Source organism: Salmo salar, chromosome ssa14, assembly GCF_905237065.1.
Source record: "Salmo salar chromosome ssa14, Ssal_v3.1, whole genome shotgun sequence".
Classification (NCBI taxonomy): Eukaryota; Metazoa; Chordata; class Actinopteri; order Salmoniformes; family Salmonidae; genus Salmo; species Salmo salar.
This window is the reverse complement of record NC_059455.1, coordinates 26275264-26298478: the sequence shown is the minus strand read 5'-3', so window position 1 is coordinate 26298478 and position 23215 is coordinate 26275264. Positions and strand designations below refer to the sequence as shown.

Genomic DNA, 23215 nt, shown 5'->3' with positions numbered 1-23215 from the left:
GTTTAGGAGCTACGTTAAAGGGTTAAAGTTAGGGTTAGGGGAAGGGTTAGCTAAAAGGGTTAGGGTTAGGTGAAAGGTTAGCTAACATGCTAAGTAGTTCCAAAGTAGCAAAACAATTGTAAGAGGTTGTAGTTAGTATGTAATTGCTAATAACCTAAAATGCTATAGTTGTCCATGATGAGATTCGAATGCGACACCTTTGGGTTGCTAGACCTTTGCCTGACCAACCACCCTACTTTTGATTTTGCCTTAAGTAAACATCTGTCCTATCTAACCATACCAAACGTAACATATCATTCTAATTTGAAAGTCCCGGATTTACGTTTACAATGTAACATCTTGTCTATGAGACCAGGCTGAATCACCTCATACCATAACAGCCTTTGGTGTGATAAGACTTTTTACAAGGTGAACATTCAAAACCAACAGAAAGTCATTGTTTGAGAAAAGGAAATTAAGAGGGTGGTGGCTGGTGGGCCATATGCAGTAGCAATCCTCAGCCATCTACAATATGCCATGGATGTTTTGGGAGGGCCTCAGAACTCAGAAAAGGAGGGGGAGAGAGACAATATACAGCTTACAGTCCATGGTCTTGCGGGGGATAGAGCAGGGAGGAAGTCTGTCAGAGAATTCTATTTCTGGCATCCAACCTCCTGACTGTCACACCCCATTTTTTCCTTGGCAGTCCTGAGTAGTTCTATCTCCACGGAAACCACCTCCCATATCCATGGCAACAAGCTCCCAGTCAGAAATAGGCTGCTATGATTATGGTACGTGTCGTCTCAGCGACCCAGGGAGTCTGGGAAAAGGGGTTGGATCGTAACGTCGGAGGATGAGAGATAATGGGCAAAGGAAGTATGGAGAGATTGAGAGGAGGAGGAAGATTGATGAACACAGATAAGGAAGAAGGAAAAAGAAGAAGCAGAGGTAGGGATGGGAAGAGGAGGCAAAATAATGGAGAGAAAGGACAATAGAAAAGTTGGAGACTCATCTCACTACACTCATCCCATCCCACGTCTTCATTGGTAGCTTACAATCTATCTTGTGGAATGGCAACAAAATTGGGTTAGAGTAAGCCAAATGCAGTGTCACATCTAATGAAGCCGCAGAGTCATTAATACAGACATCTGATGGTCCAGTGGACTGAAGAGCACACACTAATTAAACAAAATCCAATCATTCTGCCAAATTATGTTCCCAAACAAAAATAGTGTAAAAAAGGGAAAAGCTTGAGACATGGAAAAAGGCCACAGTGGCTGTGAAGGGTTTATCTTGGCTTTGTAAACATAATGTGTCTGGCTGAGAAATCAGAAGAAATACAAGTAGATGTCTTTCAATTGATTACTCTAATAGCCAATGAGTGCCACCAGACATTTGAGGAAGATTTTCCTAATCAAAATGATCAGAATGGTGAATAGCCTCATATTTGCAGTACATATAGTATGTTTTGATCATACACACAACGCTTCAGCTAGTAGCTATCATACCACAGTATGTTACCTCACTGTGGGAGCAACGTAATGTAAAGCTATGTCTAGTGTCAACAACAACAATGCGGTCCATATGGGCATAGTGACCTGGTAAAGTGGCTGAACACTTTGTAAGGGAAAAAGCTCATACAAATAGTTGCATTTTAGATTAATGCTATTGTTTATCAAGTGCTCTAGTTCTGATCCTGCTATCATTCAATATGTCCAGCTTCAGGCCTACTGTAGATTAGGTGAGTTTATTACAATGTCCGAGGGAATGTCCATAGGGGAAGCAGCAGAAGGGGAAGTAAGAAGTGAATGAAACAATAATACAAATTCTTTTGCCATGACGCTCCTATAATGTGTGATGGAAGTGGGGCTTGGGTGGCTGAGGTCCCTGATTATCTTCAAATCAAATTAAACGTTATTTCTCACATGCGCCGAATACAACAAGTGTAGACTTTACCGTGAAATGTTTACTTACAAGCCCTTAACCAACAGTGCAGTTCAAGAAAAGTTAAGAAAATATTTACCAAATAAACTAAAGTAAAAAATAATAAAAAGCAACCCAATAAAATAACAATAACGAGGCTGTATACAGGGGGTACCGAGTCAGTGTGAAGGGGTACAGGTTAGTTGAGGTCATTTGTACATGTAGGTAGGGGTGAAGTGACAATGCATAGATAATAAACAGCGAGTAGCAGCAGTGTACAAAACAAATGCGGGGGGGGTCAATGGGTGTCAGTGTAAATAGTCCGGTGGCCATTTGATTAATTGTTCAGTAGTCTTGGGGATAGAAGCTGTTAAGGAGCCTTTGGTCCTAGACGCTCCAGCACTGCTTGCCTTGCGGTAGCAGAGAAAAAAAAGGGCTATGACTTGGGTGTCTGGAGTCTCTGACAATTTTATGGGCATTCCTCTGACACCGCCTGGTATATAGGTCCTGGATGGCAGGAAGCTTGGCCTCAGTGATGTATTGGGCCTTACGCACGACCCTCTTAAGCACCTTATGGTCAGATGCCGAGCAGTTGCCATACCAGGCAGTGATGCAACCGGTCAGGATGCTCTCGATGGTGCAGCTGCAGAACCTTTTGAGGATCTGGGGACCCATGCCAAATCTTTTCAGTCTCCTGAGAGGGAAAATATTTTGTCGTGCCCTCTTCACGACTGTCTTGGTGAGTTTGGACCATGATAGAACTTGAAACTCTCAACCCGCTCCACTACAGCCCTGTCAATGTTAATGGGGGCCTGTTCGGCCCACCTTTTCCTGTAGTCCATGACCAGCTCCTTTGTCTTGCTCACATTGAGGGAGAGGTTGTTGTCCTGGCACCACACTGCCAGTTCTCTGACCTCCTCCCTATTGGCTGTCTCATCGTTGTCGGGGATCAGGCCTACAACTGTTGTGTCGTCAGCAAACTAAATGATGGTGTTGGAGTCATGTTTGGCCATGTAGTCATGGCTGAACAAGGAGTACAGGAGAGACTAAGTACACACCACTGAGGGACCCCAGTGTTAAGGGTCAGCGTGGCAGACATGTTGTTGCCTACCCTCACCACCTGGGGGCGGCCCGTCAGGAAGTCCAGGATCCAGTTGCAGAGGGAGGTGTTTAGTCTCAGGGTCCTTAGCTCAGTGATGAGCTTTGTGGGCACTATGGTGTTGAACGCTGAGCTGTAGTCAATGAACAGCATTCTCACATAGGTGTTCCTTTTGACCAGGTGGGAAAGGGCAGTGTGGAGTGCGATTGAGATTGCGTCATCTGTGGATCTGTTGGGGCGGTATGCGAATTGGAGTGGTTCTAGGGTATCCGGGAGGATACTGTTGATGTGAGCTATGACCAGCCATTCAAAGCACTTCATCTTCTTGGCCTTCCTGTGACACCTGGTGTTGTAGGTGTCCTGGAGGGCAGGCAGTGTGCACCCAATGGTGCACCCTCTGTAGAGCCTTGCGGTCAGCGGTGGTGGAGTTGCAGTACCAGGCTGTGATGCAGCCCGACAGTATGCTCTCGATGGTGCTCCTGTAGAACCCTGTGAGGGCCCTCGGGACAGGCCAAATCTCTTCAGCCTCCTGAGGTTGAAGAATCGTTGTTGTGCCTTCTTCACCACGGTGTCCGTGTGGTTTTACCATTTCAGCTCCTCTGATGTGTACGATGTGGAACTTGAAGTGTTTGACCATATTCACATCGACCCCATTGATGAGGACGGGGGCGTGCCCATCCTGATTCCTCCTGAAATCCACAATCAGCTCCTTTGTTTTGCTGACGTTGAGGGAGAGGTTGTTAATCTGGCACCACGCCGTCAGAGTGCCTACCTCCTCTCTGTAGGCCGTCTCGTCATTGTTGATAGTCAGGCTTATTACTGGGGACAGCCCGTCAGGAAGTCCAGGACCCAGTTGCATAGGGAGGAGTTCAGTCCCAGTGCCATTAGCTTTGTGGCGAGCTTAGAGGGTACTATGATATTGAAGAATGCGCTGTAGTCAATGAACAGCATCCTCACATATGCATTCATTTTGTCCAGGTGGGTGAAGGCAGTGCAGTGTGCAGTATAATCCGTGATTATTTAAAGCCCCTGCCACATACGCCTTGTGTTCGACCCACTGAATTGCGCCTCCACCGTGTCCCTATACTTGTGTCTCACCATCTTGATCGATCTGCGTAGGTCGTATTTGTACTGTTTAACCATACAATTGTCCCCGGTCACCTTGCCGTGTTTATAAGCAGCATCTCTCTTCTTCAGTTTCCCTACAAGGCTGCCATCAATCCCTGTTTTTTTTATTCCAGTAAGTTTTAAAAGACACCATCAGTATCACATCATCTATGCATTTCTTTTATGAATCCGGTGAATGAGTCGCGCATTCATTGAGGATATCCCCAGAGGCACCCGGAACATATTCCAGTCCACGTGATCAAAACAGTCTTGAAGCATGGATTCAGACCAACGTTGTACAGACCTGACCATCGCAACTTCCCTCTCGAGTCTTTATTTGTAGATTGAGAGGAGCAAAATGGAGTCATTGTCAGATTTGCCAAAAGGAGGACGGGAGAGGACCTTATACCCATGTCGAAAAGGCGTATAGCAGTGGTCAAGAGTGGAATTTCTGCGAGTTGGACAGTCAATGTGTTGATAGTAATTCAATAGTAATTTGGGAGCACAAACTACTTTTTTTTTTTAAGTCCCCCGCCTCAATGAACACTACCTCCAGGTACGAGGTCCCCAGTTTTTTCTAGGTCCAATTAAGATCTTTGAGAGCTTTTTTGGTGTCCGCTTGGGGTGGGATGTACACAGCCATGGCGATAATCCAATAGAACTCTCTTGGAAGGTAAAAAAGGCGACATTTGATGACCAATTATTTCCAAGTCGGGAGAGCGGAAGCTTGCAAGTTCCTGTATGTTTCCCCATCGCACCACTTGTTATTGGTCATGAAGCAGACAACACCACCTTTCTTCTTCCCAGAGAGAGCTTGCTTCCTGTCCACTCTATGAACTGTAAACCCCACTGGTTGTATATAATCCATTTGGATGTCGAAGGAAAGCCAAGTCTCAGTAAAACAAAGTATCTTGCAGAATCTGAAAGTAGATGCTCGCTCTGAGTTTGTTAAGTTTGTTCACAAACTATTGTATTATCAACATGAGATCTTATTCTCAATCCAAGATCATGTTTCCACAAGTGAAAAGTGATTACATTGATATTCTCTGGATTGAAGCTTAAAATCAAGTCATCAAGAGAGTCTCTTTCTATTCAGATTATTATAATGACAACTTATCTAGTTATAATAATGAAATGTTACTCAGTAACTAAAAGTAATGAGTAGCTAAAAGTGGGACTGTGGTCGCCAGTGATGCAATCTCAAGCAGAATCTTCACAGGTGTGTCCTCTGATTATCGCAGCGTTATCTGTCCTGAAAGGATACCATTGAAGCTGGTTTTCCCCCGAGAGGTGTTGCACAAAATTTATTCAAAAGCGATTGGATCATCTTCAACCAGTCAGAAAACAGAAGCCACAGCGCCGCATTTTTAGGAAGTAAAACAACACTGGCCTTCTTTGTAGAGAAAGTTATATCGAGCACCAGGACAAAAACATGTTAGCTAACGTAGCGCCTTACTACTAACTACCTTGGCTTGAGCAAAGAGATGCCAACTGAACTGAAGCCATACAGTGGCTGTGAACAGTGGCTGTGAACAGCGGCGCTTTGCCTTCATCATCAACTAAACCACCCCCACACCCTTAGCAGTGTTGGCAGGTGGATGTGTCTGGTTTTCGGGGATACAGTATTTTCAACCGAAGTGGAGACACCGCTCAGGCGTCTTTCTACGCCTGCTACCTTAGGTAGTAGTTCATCAGAGGACAGTGATTGGAACGATGAAATGGTGAGGGCACCAAGCTCATGTCTTCCGCTCCTAGCCAGATAGAATCCATGTAGGGAAACAAAATGTAAGCTTGTGAGACTTCCGGATGGTTGTACGAGGTTAGCTTCAACCAGCTAAGCCACATTCAAAGCTACAGCAAGAACTATTATATAAGCACCAGTCATTTATTGAACCACCAGATGATGGCCTCTTTGGTCAATTAATACATCATAAAAAATTGCATGGATTTTCGATACTAATCAATATATAAACAACACTTAAATAGCCCCCGTCCCTTTACTTGACTTCAACACATACGGTCCAGTGTGATGATATGCACGGTGACATACAGAAATGCACTTAAAGCCAGCAGCATGATGATTAAGTATTTACTGAAAGGTAGCTACACCGTAAAAACAGAAAGACTGCACAGCACTGCCCATCTCAATCAGTACTATAGTGGTGATGCTTTGCCAGACTGGGCTGGCTCTTATGGATGGTATCTTTTCCAGACTGGGCTGGCTCTTATGGATGGTATCTTTGCCAGGCTGGCTCTTATGGATTGTATCTTTGCCAGGCTGGCTCTTATGGATGGTATCTTTTCCAGGCTGGCTCTTATGGATGGTATCTTTTCCAGGCTGGCTCTTATGGATGGTATCTTTTCCAGGTGGCTCTTATGGATGGTATCTTTTCCAGCTGGCTCTTATGGATGGTATCTTTGCCAGGCTGGCTCTTATGGATGGTATCTTTGCCAGGCTGGCTCTTATGGATGGTATCTTTGCCAGGCTGGCTCTTATGGATGGTATCTTTTCCAGGCTGGCTCTTATGGATGGTATCTTTGCCAGGCTGGCTCTTATGGATGGTATTTTTGCCAGAGTGGACGGTCTGTGATCGGCTGACCAGAACAATTACTATGCAGCAGAGCAGAGCAGAGTAGGGCAGAGTAGAGCAGGGCAGAGTAGAGCAGGGCAGAGTAGGGCAGAGCAGAGTAGAGCAGAGTAGAGCAGAGTAGAGTATGGCTGAGTAGAGTAGGGCAGAGCAGAGTAGGGCAGAGTAGAGCAGAGCAGAGTAGGGTAGAGCAGAGTAGGGTAGAGCAGAGTAGAGCAGGGCAGAGCAGAGCAGGGCAGAGCAGAGGAGGGTAGAGCAGAGTAGGGCAGAGTAGAGCAGAGTAGGGCAGAGTAGAGTAGGGTAGAGCAGAGTGGAGCAGAGTAGAGTAGGGCAGAGTAGAGTAGGGCAAAATAGAGCAGAGTAGAGTAGGGCAGAGTAGAGCAGAGTAAGACAGAGTAGAGCAGAGTAAGACAGAGTAGAGTAGAGCAGGGTAGAGCGAGTAGGGCAGAGTAGGGCAGAGCAGAGTAGGGTAGAGCAGAGTAGGGTAGAGCAGAGTAGGGCAGAGCAGAGTAGGGCAGAGTAGAGTAGAGCAGAGCAGAGTAGAGCAGAGCAGAGCAGAGTAGGGTAGAGCAGAGTAGGGTAGAGCAGAGCAGAGCAGAGTAGGGTAGAGCAGAGCAGAGCAGGGCAGAGTAGAGTAGGGCAAAATAGAGCAGAGTAGAGTAGAGCAGAGTAGAGTAAGACAGAGTAGAGCAGAGTTAGGCAGAGTAGAGAAGAGAAGAGTAGGGTAGAGCAGAGTAGGGTAGAGTAGCGGCAGAGCAGAGAAGAATAGGGCAGAGCAGAGTAGGACAGAGCAGAGTAGGGCAGAGCAGAGTAGGGCAAAGTAGAGCAGAGTAGAGTAAGGCAGAGTAGAGCAGATTAGCGTAGGTCAGAGTAGAGCAGATTAGCGTAGGTCAGAGTAGAGCAGAGTTAGGCAGAGCAGAGTAGGGCAGAGTAGAGCAGAGTAGGACAGAGTAGAGTAGAGCAGAGTAGGGTAGAGCAGAGTAGAGCAGGGCAGAGCAGAGCAGAGCAGGGTAGAGCAGAGTAGGGCAGAGTAGAGCAGAGTGGAGCAGAGTGGAGCAGAGTAGAGTAGGGCAGAGTAGAGTAGGGCAAAATAGAGCAGAGTAGAGTAGGGCAGAGTAGAGCAGAGTAAGACAGAGTAGAGCAGAGTAAGACAGAGTAGAGTAGAGCAGAGTAGAGCAGAGTAGGGCAGGGCAGAGCAGAGCAGAGTAGGGTAGAGCAGAGTAGGGTAGAGCAGAGTAGGGCAGAGTAGAGTATGGCAGAGTAGAGTAGGGCAGAGCAGAATAGGGTAGAGTAGGGCAGAGTAGAGCAGAGCAGAGTAGGGTAGAGCAGAGTAGGGCAGAGTAGAGCAGAGCAGAGTAGGGTAGAGCAGAGCAGAGCAGAGCAGAGTAGGGCAGAGTAGAGTAGGGCAAAATAGAGCAGAGTAGAGTAGAGTAAGACAGAGTAGAGCAGAGTTAGGCAGAGTAGGGCAGAGCAGAGAAGAATAGGGCAGAGCAGAGTAGGACAGAGCAGAGTAGGGCAGAGCAGAGTAGGGCAAAGTAGAGCAGAGTAGAGTAAGGCAGAGTAGAGCAGATTAGCGTAGGTCAGAGTAGAGCAGATTAGCGTAGGTCAGAGTAGAGCAGAGTTAGGCAGAGCAGAGTAGGGCAGAGTAGAGCAGAGTAGGACAGAGTAGGGCAGAGTAGGGTAGAGCAGAGTAGAGCAGAGTAGAGGCAGAGTAGGGGAGAGTAGAGCAGAGCAGAGCAGAGTAGGGTAGAGCAGAATAGAGTAGAGCAGAATAGAGCAGAGTAGAGGCAGAGTAGAGCAGATTAGCGTAGGTCAGAGTAGAGCAGAGTTAGGCAGAGTAGAGTAGAGCAGAGTAGGGTAGAGTATAGCAGAGCAGAGTAGGGAAGAGCAGAGCAAGGCAGAGTAGAGCAGAGTAGGGCAGAGTAGAGCAGAGTAGGGCAGAGTAGAGTAGAGTAGAGTAGGGCAGAGTAGAGCAGAGTAGGACAGAGCAGAGCAGTACCAGTTCACAAACCGGTGGTGGCGTGGTGGGATAACCCTGACTGCAGCACCGCACAGCCTCTAAGCCTCTGTCTCCCTCTGCCTTTTATTTGATTTATTTCACCTTTATTTAACCAGGTAGGCTAGTTGAGAACAAGTTCTCACTTACAACTGCGACCTGGCCACGATAAAGCAAAGCAGTGCGACAAAAACAATAACACAGAGTTACACATGGAATAAACAAACATACAGTCAATAATACAATAGAAAAAGTTTATATACAATGTGTGCAAATGAGGTAGGATAAGGGAGGTAAAGCAATAAATAGGCCATAGTGGCGAAATAATTACAATATAGCAATTAAACACTGGAGTGGTAGATGTGCAGAAGATGAGTGTGCAAGTAGAGATACTGGGGTGCAAAGGAGCAAAATAAATAAAATAAATAACAGTGTGGGGATGAGGTAGTTGGATGGGCTATTTACAGATGGGCTATATACAGGTGCAGTGATCTGTGAGCTGCTCTGACAGCTGGTGCCTACTGCACACACCCAGATCACCGGCTATAAAAAGACAAGGGCTGCATGCATTATGTAACTGCAAAAAAGTCCCAGCCATCAATATTGCATTAGGGAGAGGAGGGAGGGAGGGAGGGAGGGAGGGAGGGAGGGAGGGAGGGAGGGAGGGAGGGGCAGCAAAACAGAGAGGCTGCTAGGTGGAAAGAGGGAGGTATGAAAAACAAAGATGGTGATTGAGGGAGAAAATTGTGGGATGAGGATACAGAGGGCAGTAGAGGCCAGTCCCTCACTGTACTGTCCCTCCACACACCAACCCACCTGCCCGGTCATCTGTAAACAGCCCATTAACAGACTGCTGAATGGGGATGGTTGAGTAAGGGAATGTGAGGGGTGCAGACAGACAAGCAGTATGCTAACAACTTCCATCATTTGTCAACCAAAAACACCTGTGTCATCAAGGAAGGAGGAACAGCATCTCTACAACAACCTTACACTGCAGGGTGGCAACTTAGGAAAGCAGTGTTAACTTAGCTATCAGTCCTTGGAATCTCCACCTGAGAAACCAACGTAAGAAGAACCAACACAGAACAGTACAGTCTCTGAACTAGGCCAAACTAACGCTCAAAGCAAACTAGCCAGAAAACGTGCCAGCTTTTTCCTGACATGGACAATATCTCAACAACAGTGAGAGAGGCAAAGTCCAAGAAATCTTGAACAGAACAAAAACCTGTGGCAAACATTTGTACCAAATAAGGAAATAAATAAACACTGAATTCGACGTCATATTATTCCACTGATGAGAAATCGAAATATTCTCAAAGGCAATAATGGAAATGTGACTCACCTATTTAGCATCATCATCATCATCATCAGAGCCATCACCAAAGAGACGCAGTACACATGGGTGAGAGAAAAGACAAAACATAGCTGTCAGTCATTTCAGTTTGCCTATTAATCATGCAAACATTTACATGACAACTTGCACATCGAGCAATTTTTTATTGTATTTTTGATCTCCAATCAAAAATTGGCTGAAAGTAAAATGAGTACCGTAATTTCCGGACTATTAAGCGCACCTGAATATTTAAAAACAAATATTATTTTGAACATAAATAAGCCGCAAATGTCTATAAGCCGCAGGTGCCTACCGGTACATTGAAACAAATGAACTTTACACAGGCTTTAACGAAACACGGCTTGTAACAAAAATAAATAGGCTTTAACGAAACACGGCTTGTAACAAAAATAAATAGGCTTTAACGAAACACGGCTTGTAACAAAAAATAAAAAATTTGCAGTAAGCTTTAGTTGTCTTTTTGCACTGAGTCAATTTCTCACGCTGCTGTTTCCAACGTCTTATCATCGACTCATTATTAAGACCAAGCTCCCGTGCAGCAGCTCTATTTCCTTTTCCAACAGCCAGATCAATCGCCTTCAACTTGAAAGCTGCATCATATGCATTTCTCCGTGTCTTTGCCATGATGAGGGTGACAAAATGACTACCGTAATCAGAATGATGGGAAGTTTGAGAGCGCTCGATTTAATCTAAACAGTAAACAAAAAAGTTGTTTGACCTTAACCCGTTCGGCAATTTCGTTGGTCTAATGAAAGCTTCATGCCGCCAAAAAACTAGGCACATCGTAGAATGTGTTTTTTTGGAGAAAAAAAATTTGAAAGCGGGAAAAATCCATATATTAGCCGCGTCATTGTTTAAGCCGCGAGGTTCAAAGCCTGGGAAAAAAGTTGCGGCTTATAGTCTGGAATTTACGGTATGCGTTTTAAAATGGTCAAATTGCATAACTAAGAATTCCAGATAGGAACACTGAGATATTGAAAATGGTTCTGAAAGTGAATTCACACACACAAGTAGAAAGAGAATGTGAAAGAAAACAGTTAGTGACTCCTCAGTCAGCTCATAGCTATTTGAGGAACTAAAAGCATCATTTAGTCAGGGAAAAAGCAATCTCTTGAGAGAAAGCGAGAGAATCACACTGTAAACCAACATCCCTTTGATTAGAGAAGAAAGGTTGACTCAATGTCAAAGAGTTAGGGTGTAGAATTACTTTAGGATAATGGCATTCAGGGTGGAGAAAGCTAGCTAATTCTATCCCAAGGAGAGTGGAGTCACTCAGGAGTCACACACATAGTAATCTACAGAGACAGTAGAGTAAGTAGTATATGATTACAGTGTTAGAAAGGAGAGAGATATGAGGTAAAACGAGCTGGGCAGCTGACACAATCAGGTAGGTAGACAGCCACATAGCAATGAATGTGTTATTATCATGATCATCATCATCATAACAGCACTACAGAGACTGGCCAGACAGTCAGTCAGGATAAAGGGACTCAAGGCCCAGCCAGTAGGGACTCAGTCAGACGCAGTCAGATTAAAGAATAGTGGTAATTAGTTAGCATGTTACTAACAGTGCTAATAAACACATAATGGCCGAGCAACAGCAGGCCCAGTCCACAGAGAGCCATGCACTATAATGTCTTTATTCACCCCCATACTGATAGATATGTCCCCTCTTCAGTGTCACCAACCTTCTAGCAGGGGGGGCTCTGGCAGCGGTGGCTCCTGGTGCTCTGTGAGTGGCAGTGTAGTGGGGATAAAGGGCGGGGCTGCAGGGTTGAGGCCTGAGCCCACTGCAGGGCGGGGACTGGGAGTATCATGATCAAGCTGGGAGGAGTGGCTAAACAGTGGAGGAGGAGTGGACTGGAAAGAGGAGGAGGTGGTGGTGTTTGGAGGAAGGCCCTGGGGTGTGGTGGTCTGAGACTGGGCCTGTGGCTGTGAAGCAGGGGTGCTGGCTGAGGGGGCCTGCAGGACAGAGTCTAGGAAAGAGGTCTGTGAGACCTGGGGGCTGAAGCCTGGGGAGCTCTGAGGACCCAGTTGCCTCTGGTCAGTAATAGATGCGTTGGCCTCAGGACGACAATGATCAGAGGAGGCTTTGTCAGTGAAGGACAGAGCTGCCTCCTCCTTCTTGGGGGGTAGGACATCTTTAGTGGCTAAGGGAGGGGGCATTTTAAAGTCATCAATACACATGGGTTCATAATGGAGGGGAGCAGAGGCAGTGTTTTTAACAGGAGCCTCAGCCTCCCACTCCATGTTTACCTTGGCTGGAGAAGGTTGCTCAAACATGTTCAAGTTACTAGTGGAAGTGTCTGTTAGGGCAGGGTCCTTGTTGAGGATGTGACTTGGTTTGGGGTTCTCAGTGAGTGGTGGGGCAGTGGAGGTGTGAGAGGGTTTGGTGTCCTCTATAAAACTGCTAAAGGGGTTGGTCTGGGGGTCGGCTATGAGGGAGGAGATGTTCTCTAGGGTTGAACTTAACGGACCAGAGGCCATCACCATTGCAGACAACGAGGCTGGGGTGGCATGGGGTGTCATGGGCTCCTGGGGTGTTGGCCCCCATTCCTCTGGCAGCTTCATCCTGCTCTTATTCTTCCTGCCCCTGACCCTACCCCCTCCCCTCCCTCGGATCTCACACTCCCAGCTCTCCTCCTTGCTTGGGGAGGACAGACTCAGAGGGCAGTCCGAGGCTCCGCTCTCTGTCTCGCCCTCCTCCTCCTTCGAGGAGTCCGGAGCCTCTTGCCTGTCCATGAAGTCATACACCTCCTCTCTGGGCCTCCTTTTCTTCTTCTTCCTCTTCTGCTGCTTGCTGCCGACCCCCTCGGTCCCCCTCTCGTCCCCAGAGCCAGTCTCCTGGCGGTGGGGGCTGAGGGGGTCGGAGTTGGGGCTCTCCTCCACTGAGTCGCTGGGGGAAAGGCTGAGACCCTCTGAGGCTTGCAGCCTGGACTCACCACCTGCCCAGGGGTTTGGGTTTGTCCAAACTTTTTGATGAGCAGAGAGGAGGAAGGAATGTCACTACCCATAACAAAGAAGACCAAAAACCAATTGCCAATCATCTCCAGAAGAATCTGGGTACAGTGTGGGGGGGGGGAGTATTTGATCCCCTGCTGATTTTGTACGTTTGCCCACTTACAAAGAAATGATCAGTCTATAATTTTAATGGTAGGTTTATATGAACAGTGAGAGACAGAATAACAACAAAAAAATCCAGAAAACACATGTCAAAAATGTTATAAAATGATTTGCATTTTAATGAGGGAAATAAGTATTTGACCCCTCTGCAAAACATGACTTAGTACTTGGTGGCAAAATCCTTGTTGGCAACCACAGAGGTCAGACGTTTCTTGTAGTTGGCCACCAGGTTTGCACACATCTCAGGAGGGATTTTGTCCCACTCCTCTTTGCAGATCTTCTCCAAGTCATTAAGGTTTCGAGGCTGACGTTTGGCAACTCGAACCTTCAGCTCCCTCCACAGATTTTCTATGAGATTAAGGTCTGGAGACTGGCTAGGCCACTCCAGGACGTTAATGTGCTTCTTCTTGAGCTACTCCTTTGTTGCCTTGGCCGTGTGTTTTGGGTCATTGTCATGCTGGAATACCCACCCACGACCCATTTTCAATGCCCTGGCTGAGGGAAGGAGGTTCTCACCCAAGATTTGACAGTACATGGCCCCGTCAAATGATGCGGTGAAGTTGTCCTGTCCCCTTAGCAGAAAAACACCCCCAAAGCATAATGTTTCCACCATGTTTGACGGTGGAGATGGTGTTCTTGGGGTCATAGGCAGCATTCCTCCTCCTCCAAACACGGCGAGTTGAGTTGATGCCAAAGAGCTCAATTTTGGTCTCATCTAACCACAACACTTTCACCAGTTGTCCTCTGAATCATTCAGATGTTCATAGGCAAACTTCAGATGGGCATGTATATGTATTCTTGAGCAGGGGGACCTTGCGGGCGCTGCAGGATTTCAGTCCTTCACGGCGTAGTGTGTTACCAATTGTTTTCTTGGTGACAATGGTCCCAGCTGCCTTGAGATCATTGACAAGATCCTCCCGTGTAGTTCTGGGCTGATTCCTCACCGTTCTCATGATCATTGCAACCCCACGAGGTGAGATCTTGCATGGAGCCCCAGGCCGAGGGATATTGACAGTTCTTTTGTGTTTCTTCCATTTGCGAATAATCGCACCAACTGTTGTCACCTTCTCACCAAGCTGCTTGGCAATGGTCGTGTAGCCCATTCCAGCCTTGTGTAGGTCTACAATCTTGTCCCTGACATCCTTGGAGAGCTCTGGTCTTTGCCATGGTGGAGAGTTTGGAATCTGATTGATTGATTGCTTCTGTGGACATGTCTTTTTTACAGGTAACAAGCTGCGGTTAGGAGCACTCCCTTTAAGAGTGTGCTCCTAATCTCAGCTCGTTACCTGTATAAAAGACACCTGGGAGCCAGAAATCTTTCTGATTGAGAGGGGGTCAAATACTTATTTCCCTCATTAAAATGCAAATTAATTTATAACATTTTTGACATGTGTTTTTCTGGATATTTTTGTTGTTATTCTGTCTCTCACTGTTCAAATAAACCTACCATTAAAATGATAGACTGATCCTTTCTTTATCAGTGGGCAAACGTACAAAATCAGCAGGGGATCAAATACTTTTTTCCCCCACTGTATATCTTATCTGCTCATAGAAATTCAGACCTACATTTGCAAAACTCAACAACTGAGTAGAAAATGATCTTATTAAACTACAAATAAAAACGATTCAATAAATCAAATTGTGACTTGAGTTTTGAATTTCTGTAAGCTACATGAAATGGTGCCTGAGGAAGGACCACAGCATCATCAAGGACCCCACACACCCCAGCTACGAGCTGTTCTCTCCTTTACTGTTGGGGAGACGGTATCACAGAATGAGGTCTGATAGAAACTGTTTCTTGTTATCTACAAGCCATCAGACTGCTGAACACTTGAACTGGACTGACCACCTGCACTGACTCTCCACAACTTTGCGCACGCATGCATGCACGCACGCACGCACACCACAATTGCTGCTACCACTCTTATTTACTATTGCTAATACTGCACAATTGAAACACTTGCCCCCAATCCCCCCTTTCTCTAATACATGTATAAATATTGTACTATAAATCATACCTTCCTGTATTATATTTATGCTAAAGGTTTATTTTCTACTGAGCCATTTACTTTATGTTCGTATTCTTATACGTATTATTGTTGTTGCATTGTCGAGAAAGAACCTGCAAGTAAGCATCCTAATAAAACTTAAATAATATTGACACAACTACCACTACAATTTCTTTACGTCCTGGCCAGTAGGCTTATAGAATGTGACTTATAGGCTTCTGGATTACATGTTAGCCAGAGAGATTTTTTGTTTGCAATGTTCCGAGATTGCAGCTGATTGGGTGTGATTCTCTCTGGCAGGGCAGGGGAAGAATGGAGATTGCAGCTGATTGGGTGTGATTCTCTCTGGCAGGGCAGGGGAAGAATGGAGATTGCAGCTGATTGGGTGTGATTCTCTCTGGCAGGGCAGGGGAAGAATGGAGATTGCAGCTGATTGGGTGTGATTCTCTCTGGCAGGGCAGGGGAAGAATGGAGATTGCAGCTGATTGGGTGTGATTCTCTCTGGCAGGGCAGGGGAAGAATGGAGATTGCAGCTGATTGGGTGTGATTCTCTCTGGCAGGGCAGGGGAAGAATGGAGATTGCAGCTGATTGGGTGTGGTTCTCTCTGGCAGGGCAGGAGAAGAATGGTGATTGTGCTGACACTGAGCAGTGTGGTGTGTGCTGTATACTCCACAGCACATCGCACGAGTAGATGAGCATATGAATGAATGTAGAATTAACTGACATGATGCAGAACAACAACAGGCAGGTCACATGGACAAACACAGATAAACAATGAACCCAGAGGAAGGGGTCATGTGACATGGGGAACCTAGTACAAACACACTGAAGAGGACAATGTTAGTTGTAGACCATATTAACACAAGAAAATCGAAATCATTAAATCACTGCGCATACACACTTAAAAAACATACATATGTGAACAACAAGCTAAACACACAAAAACATACAGCGCATGTGCTTTTTATATTTTGTGATAAAGACATTAGAGTGGGAAATCCTCTCTCCATCCATGTTTTTCAGTTAATACTGATGGTAGTACCAGCCCAATACTTCACATGACAGGGCAGAGAGAAATGAAAAATAATAATACCCTCCCCACTTTAAACCCAATCGTTAATGATGATGGCTTTCTCGAAATGGTGTATCCTTGCCCTCCTCTCTAATTGATTGATGTGCTATTTTCCTCAATGTCCTTTATTGATTATGTTGCCATAAAAAAAAACACATTTGTGCAGGTAGCATTATCATCTATGTTTCATGCCATATTGGTATTTAAAAAGCCAAGAGTACATCGTTGTCCAGAGCCTCAGCCTGGCCTCCTGCCAGAAGACACATTACTCCTAGTCCAGGTGGTTGCCTCACTCAGAGAGCAGTATCAAAGGTGGGGAAGGAACTCGTGATACATCTTTTAAGAAAAATACTCTATTCCAAATATAACTGAGCACTTAAATTAGGCCTCTGGGAGATTATCTAAGGAAATATTTGTAATAAAGAAGGTTAGGTATCTCATCACAGAATTATTCTTCCTTCTCAAACAAAATTGATATGACGTCTCAGAAAGGTCTGAGGTATTGCATAATAAACCAAAGATATGGCCGAGGGCTGGAAAGGTCTAGAAGGTTATACCCTGGTTGTCTGAGAGTGAAACATCATAATTTAAGCCGGAGAAACACGCGATTTCTGCTCCGATGGCCGCCCCACTAAGAAACCACTAATACTGTACCACTATCTGGCTTTTAACTATAAGCTCTGCATTTAGCTTGTAAATAAAACAGAGGTCTTATACAGTATCTAAAACTTTCCCTTTGGATGAAGATGATTGAAGTCTGGCACTTTGAGGAACCCTCTAGAAAAAGTGACGGTTACAGTTTACCCTGTTCACGGTCAAATTTAAGATCTATCATCATCCAAAAGTATTTGATTTTCTAACATTTGATACCATGTTTTAACTGGTGACTGGACCCCTGGACATCCCACCCCAGGCCCCCCCATCTAGCTGCTCTGTGTGAGACAACCTCTTACCTGCAGAGTTGTCCTGGGACTGGGTGTTGTGGCCCGGGGCAGAGGGGTAGGAGTCGTTGGGCTTAAAGGGGGTCTGGGACTGGGACTGTTTGTGGGGCTCAGAGGCAAACAGAGGAGAGGCTTTCTGAGAGTTGCCCATAGGAGGCATGCCTGTCTGGAATGGAGCCATGCCCCCCATACCTCCTGAACCCATGTTCATATTCATCATCCCAGGCTGGGAGAAACCTGGGAGTGGAATTAAGACACCCAGGTTAATACTATACTTCATGTTATTACTACTCTATTTCGCTATAAGACACAGTGATAAGCACTACATGCTGGTATTACATAAACACTGTACAGTAATGTTAAGCAGTACCCATGAGAGAATCTGGTATGTTGCTGTCCTTCATTCCTTTGTTCTGGTTCCCCCACTGATCACCAGGTATCATACTAGACACTGGACCTAGAGATGAAATAGAGTGAGAGAATATATATTGGGGATATCAGATGTCAGTTACCAATGAGAGATGAGTACACCACAGACACAAATCAATAGCCAGGCTAAAACCCCCAAAGGAGATTGGAATCACAGAATTCAGTTAACTCTCAGTCAGCCATGAAATATTAATGTCCAGATGATCTGAGAAAGCAAAAACAAGACAACAACAACAGCCTCACTTAAATACAGTCATGTGTTTAACTAGGTGTCCTGCAATACGGTAATGCCCATTTTACACGGCTAAGAGTGCCCAGGCTGTGCCAGGGATACTTGAAAAGGAAAGGGAAAGGGGGATACCTAGTCAGTTGTACAACTGAATTCCTTCAACTGAAATGTATCTTCCGCATTTAACCCAACCCCTCTGAATTAAGGGAGCTCTAGGTGCCTAGAAAGCTTACTAGGCTCTACCACAGAGGGATCTTTAGCATCTTAGGCTATTGATGATGACCAAATTGAAAATGCCTGACGGCAGTAAACTATGATAAGATATAGAAACAGTGGAAACCTGTCCTTCCACAAAATGCATTTTCACTGCCTTTTTGACTTATTAAGCATGCATAAAACACTAGAGGAATAGAAACGGGGGAAAAGGACTCACCTGAAAGGTAGTCAGAATTGACGGCAGACTGTTGTCCAGTTGGACAGGGATGCTTTTCTCCCATTGGTTCCTGCCACTGCATCCTCGTCCCCATCTGTCCTCTTGGCATCATACTGGATCCTGCATTGAAGGGAGGCAAAAAACTGGACATCAAATGTTAGACACAGGACCATATGACCATGTCATGTGACCATGTTAGCTTAAAGCACCTAGCTCTGTTGCCCCCTGCCTTAAAGTTAGTGACAAATTTGATCAAAGTCGATGGTGCTTTGGGGCCTTTGCACCCTGTCCGGAAATGAAAGCGGAAACAAAGTTTCAAACGTTTCACAGGTATGATGTACTATCTTCGGTGGATACAGTTTCACAAGTATCAACCAAAGACAGTATAGATAGGAATTCAGGTTCTAATCAGCTTCTCAGTCGGTCTGCCATTTTGCCTGGGACCAGCTCCTGCTAGAGCAAACTGGTGTAGATCGCCTGTGACGTCCTAGAAGAAAACTAAAAAGATCTACTTGGAAGTAGAGTCTACTCTCTATGTTAAGATCAACATTTTTCAGTTTCATGATAGTAGTTTAAAATAATGGGAAATGTACGTTTCTCATTCCTCCACAGTTTGGCTAGGTAACAATACCTGCTGCTGTTTACATCCAACAGTACATTTTTTTTGCCAGCTAGCTATCTGGTGGTTACATAAGAGACAGTTGTGAAGTGACAACAAGCATATTATTACTGGAAACAATCGGTATTGACATTGTAAATGAAAAATACAGTCAGGCCTACAGTACATACAGCTAGATAACTCAACCAGTCTGCCTAGCCTGCTTCATTAGTTAGCTAACTACCCTTGTATTGCTAAATTGGTGACTGACCACACTGACAAAGCTTACCAAGATAATTGCCCTCCTGGTTTCAACGTAGTCTACAGTGCCCTCCATAATAAGTATTTGAACACACCCACATAAAAAATACCATAGTATACTATGATATAAATACCATAGAATTCAGTGTAGTGTTTTTGTGGACTTTAAAGTTAACTATAGTATAAATACTGTAGTAAAAGAAAACTGTAGTAAATACTATAGTAATTAATGTCATGTTTTTGCAGATTGTAGTACACTGTAGTATTTAATGTAGTGTTTTGGGGGACTGTACTATACTGTAGTATTTACTGTAGTGTTTTTGCAGACATAACAGTGTTTGTGTTTTATTATCTTTTACATAGAAGTGGTGTCCTTCGTCTTCAGGAAACCTATTGGAGAAATACTAAAATAGCACATTTTCCATAACTTTCAGGTAGGACTGCACAGATAGTTCAGCATTTCTGCTCTTTTCTATAACCTGTAAGGAACACAATATATGATCTATACCTGGCATGTAGGTTTCTCACATGGGTGACACAAATTGTGATATGGGGATGGGAATGGGCAGTGTATATGCAAAGTAAATACTGTATTGTTTACTATAGTAAAATAAATGGGTTGAGGTTTTGTGGACTGTAGTGTTCTTACGGACATTACTGTAGTATTTACTAGATCGTTTTTTTTTGTTGTGGTTAATAATGTAGCATTAGGTATAGTAGTCAACATTATGCTACAACATTCTATAGTAAGTACTAAACATGATCGATGGGTAATACAGTGTGTAGTATAGTATTCTACAGTATACTACAGTTTACTATAGAATTCTATAGTAAGTACTGTTGTATTCTATAGTAAACTGTAGTATTTTGTCATGTCGGCAGTAAGATCAAAGTTGATATTTTAGCTATAAGCTACTTCAGAAATGTTTAGTTATGGACTCCACCTCCAACACCTGACAAACACATTGAATACAGCCCACCTGGTATAAAGTGTCTGTTGATGTCTGGCCTAGACTAGGCTATACTCGAATGTCTCTCAGGGTGCTGTCCCTAAAAACAGCCCCCTCTAGAACATAGCAGAGGGGTGACAGTGACGAAAGGGGACAATACAGGACCGTGGGCCGTTACTATGGCTACGCAACCGACCAACCAGATGAGAGTATCTGAGGTTCCGGGGCGCAACCCGTCTGTGTCATAAATTATTGACATCCTCAGCTCAAGCCTAGGGGAACTCACTGTACTCTCTGGTGTTTAGTCCTGTAGGGCTCTGCTGCTTTACCAGCTAGATCCAATCATTCAGCCCCCCCCATACATTCACACACTCAACCCCAGAGAAATCATTGCACATCAATCTGACCTCTTCTGCTTGAATTGACACAATTTAGTAGGTATTACAAAAATAACCATATCTCCTACAAGTCCCAAAGTCATCCATAACCAGGGTTGCAAAGCTATCGGTAATTTACCAAAGTTACGTGAATCTTCAGTAATTTTGGTATTTAACAGAAAATATATGGCAATCTATCGTAACTTTGGTAATTTATACTTGAATAAATTGTGAAAATGTATTCATATATCACATAAATGTTTTATATGTGTCCATATTGTCCATGAGTTTCTAGTAGATAGGCCATATGATTAAAGAGAAAATAGCCTAATGAATGAAAAAGCATCTAATCAATAATGGTATTATTTTCTATTAACTCTGCAACTTTTGACTTTTCTTCTCAAATGCCACCAGTTTGACACCAAAACATTAACAAAAAATACCTGACAGTTAAATAAACAAAAGTATATTTACTACTGAAACCCTCATATTAAACACTAATGGTATTCACTCGGTGGATGGTTTATATTTAAGTTAATATTTTGTCATCATTTTTTTTACATTTTAAAACCATTTTATTATTTCATATATTTTACATGTGATAAGGCCACATAGAGGGTCAGAGATAATTACAGACACCTGTGATAATCTGAAGTACCCAAAATGATATTTTGATAGATTACATAAAATCCTTGAAAGATACCAATATTGTGGTAGTTTACTGGTAAACTTTGAATGTTTCAAGTAATATACCCTCCCTTTGCAACCCTATCCATAATATCAGTGTGTAGGGTCAGATACTGTCCTGAAATGAGACATACAAAACAAGGAGAAATACACACACTAGTCCTAATGTCAAATATGTGCAAAACTTTCATGAAAACATAAGCATATTCGAAAGAGTCAGGGAATTAAGATGTAAGTCCCAGTGCACCCCCGTTGCTCAGCAACAGCAGCCTCTGGGGACCATCAATGTGTTGGTCCTCTTGGTACGTTCCACGCAGCACTTCCGCCTCACCTCAGAACCCTTTAAGTGGCAACACAGTCCAAAAACCACACCCACATCCCCACCACCCTAGCATCACCCTGGCCGGGCTGGCACAGTGTCTGACCCGCAAAACATGGCAGAGACTTCCCTGGCATAGGAGCCCAGAGTTTCCTATTCCCCAGAGGATGGCATGGAACCAACTGAACCTGGGATAACAATAACACACTGGTCTTAGAATACACCAAAACATTTGATCAGACAACAGATACAGTAGACTGCAGTCAGAGCTCAGTCACAGCTAACTATAAATTGTCTTGCTTTACACGAGTCGTAGGTAATGATGTATATTACCCTGGATTGGTGATGCTATGTATTGGGCAATGAGAGGCGTTAAAGCCACCCGTCGGCAATATTGGCACTGCCCAGAAGAAGCAATTCCTCCATAGAAATGAACGGAATTCTACACTATTTCAATTCAAATGTTTCAAGGACAAAATTACATGTATTTAAGTATTTTTGTTGTTGTAGTGGTTACAATAACATACCAATTTTCAAGAAATATATTTCAAGGATTTTTTTACATATATTTTTATTTTTTTTATGTTTAGAGCACATAAAAGTGTGCAGGTGTGCGTTTAAGTGATAATGCCCAAGAAGCCGGTGTTTGGAAGATATATTGGCGTGGGTGTGTCTAGGGCCGGCAAACCGTGCCAATATATCCTCCAAACACCGGCTTCAAGGGTATTATCAATTTTATACAACGGGTTACCAATATATTCAAATAATGATTGACATACAGTGGGGGGAAAAAAGTATTTGATCCCCTGCTGATCTTGTACGTTTGCCCACTGATAAAGAAAGGATCAGTCTATAATTTTAATGGTAGGTTTATTTGAACAGTGAGAGACAGAATAACAACAAAAATATCCAGAAAAACCCATGTCAAAAATGTTATAAATTGATTTGCATTTTAATGAGGGAAATAAGTATTTGACCCCCTCTCAATCAGAAAGATTTCTGGCTCCCAGGTGTCTTTTATACAGGTAACGAGCTGAGGTTAGGAGCACACTCTTAAAGGGAGTGCTCCTAACCTCAGCTTGTTACCTGTAAAAAAGACACCTGTCCACAGAAGCAATCAATCAATCAGATTCCAAACTCTCCACCATGGCCAAGACCAAAGAGCTCTCCAAGGATGTCAGGGACAAGATTGTAGACCTACACAAGGCTGGAATGGGCTACAAGACCATCGCCAAGCAGCTTGGTGAGAAGGTGACAACAGTTGGTGTGATTATTCGCAAATGGAAGAAACACAAAAGAACTGTCAATGTCCCTCGGCCTGGGGTTCCATGCAAGATCTCACCTCGTGGGGTTGCAATGATCATGAGAACGGTGAGGAATCAGCCCAGAACTACACGGGAGGATCTTGTCAATGATCTCAAGGCAGCTGGGACCATTGTCACCAAGAAAACAATTGGTAACACACTACGCCGTGAAGGACTGAAATCCTGCAGAGCCCGCAAGGTCCCCCTGCTCAAGAATACATATACATGCCCGTCTGAAGTTTGCCAACGAACATCTGAATGATTCAGAGGACAACTGGGTGAAAGTGTTGTGGTCAGATGAGACCAAAATGGAGCTCTTTGGCATCAACTCAACTCGCCGTGTTTGGAGGAGGAGGAATGCTGCCTATGACCCCAAGAACACCATCTCCACCGTCAAACATGGAGGTGGAAACATTATGCTTTGGGGGTGTTTTTC

At 44.4% G+C, this 23215-nt stretch overlaps 1 protein-coding gene across 7 annotated transcripts in view; it reads right to left on the bottom strand.

The window, feature by feature from the left end:
* LOC106569204 (microtubule-associated protein 4-like) overlaps nt 1-23215 on the bottom strand; it is a 70011-nt gene that overhangs the window by 23325 nt on the left and 23471 nt on the right. For all 7 annotated transcript variants that reach the window (XM_045694141.1, XM_014140322.2, XM_014140323.2 and 4 more), the window contains exons 3-6: nt 18284-18403; nt 17563-17649; nt 17205-17429; nt 11735-13018 (exon numbers count right to left, since the gene is read on the bottom strand). In XM_045694141.1, the coding sequence (XP_045550097.1) occupies nt 11735-13018; nt 17205-17429; nt 17563-17649; nt 18284-18403 (1716 nt within the window). The remainder of the gene's footprint in view (nt 1-11734; nt 13019-17204; nt 17430-17562; nt 17650-18283; nt 18404-23215) is intronic.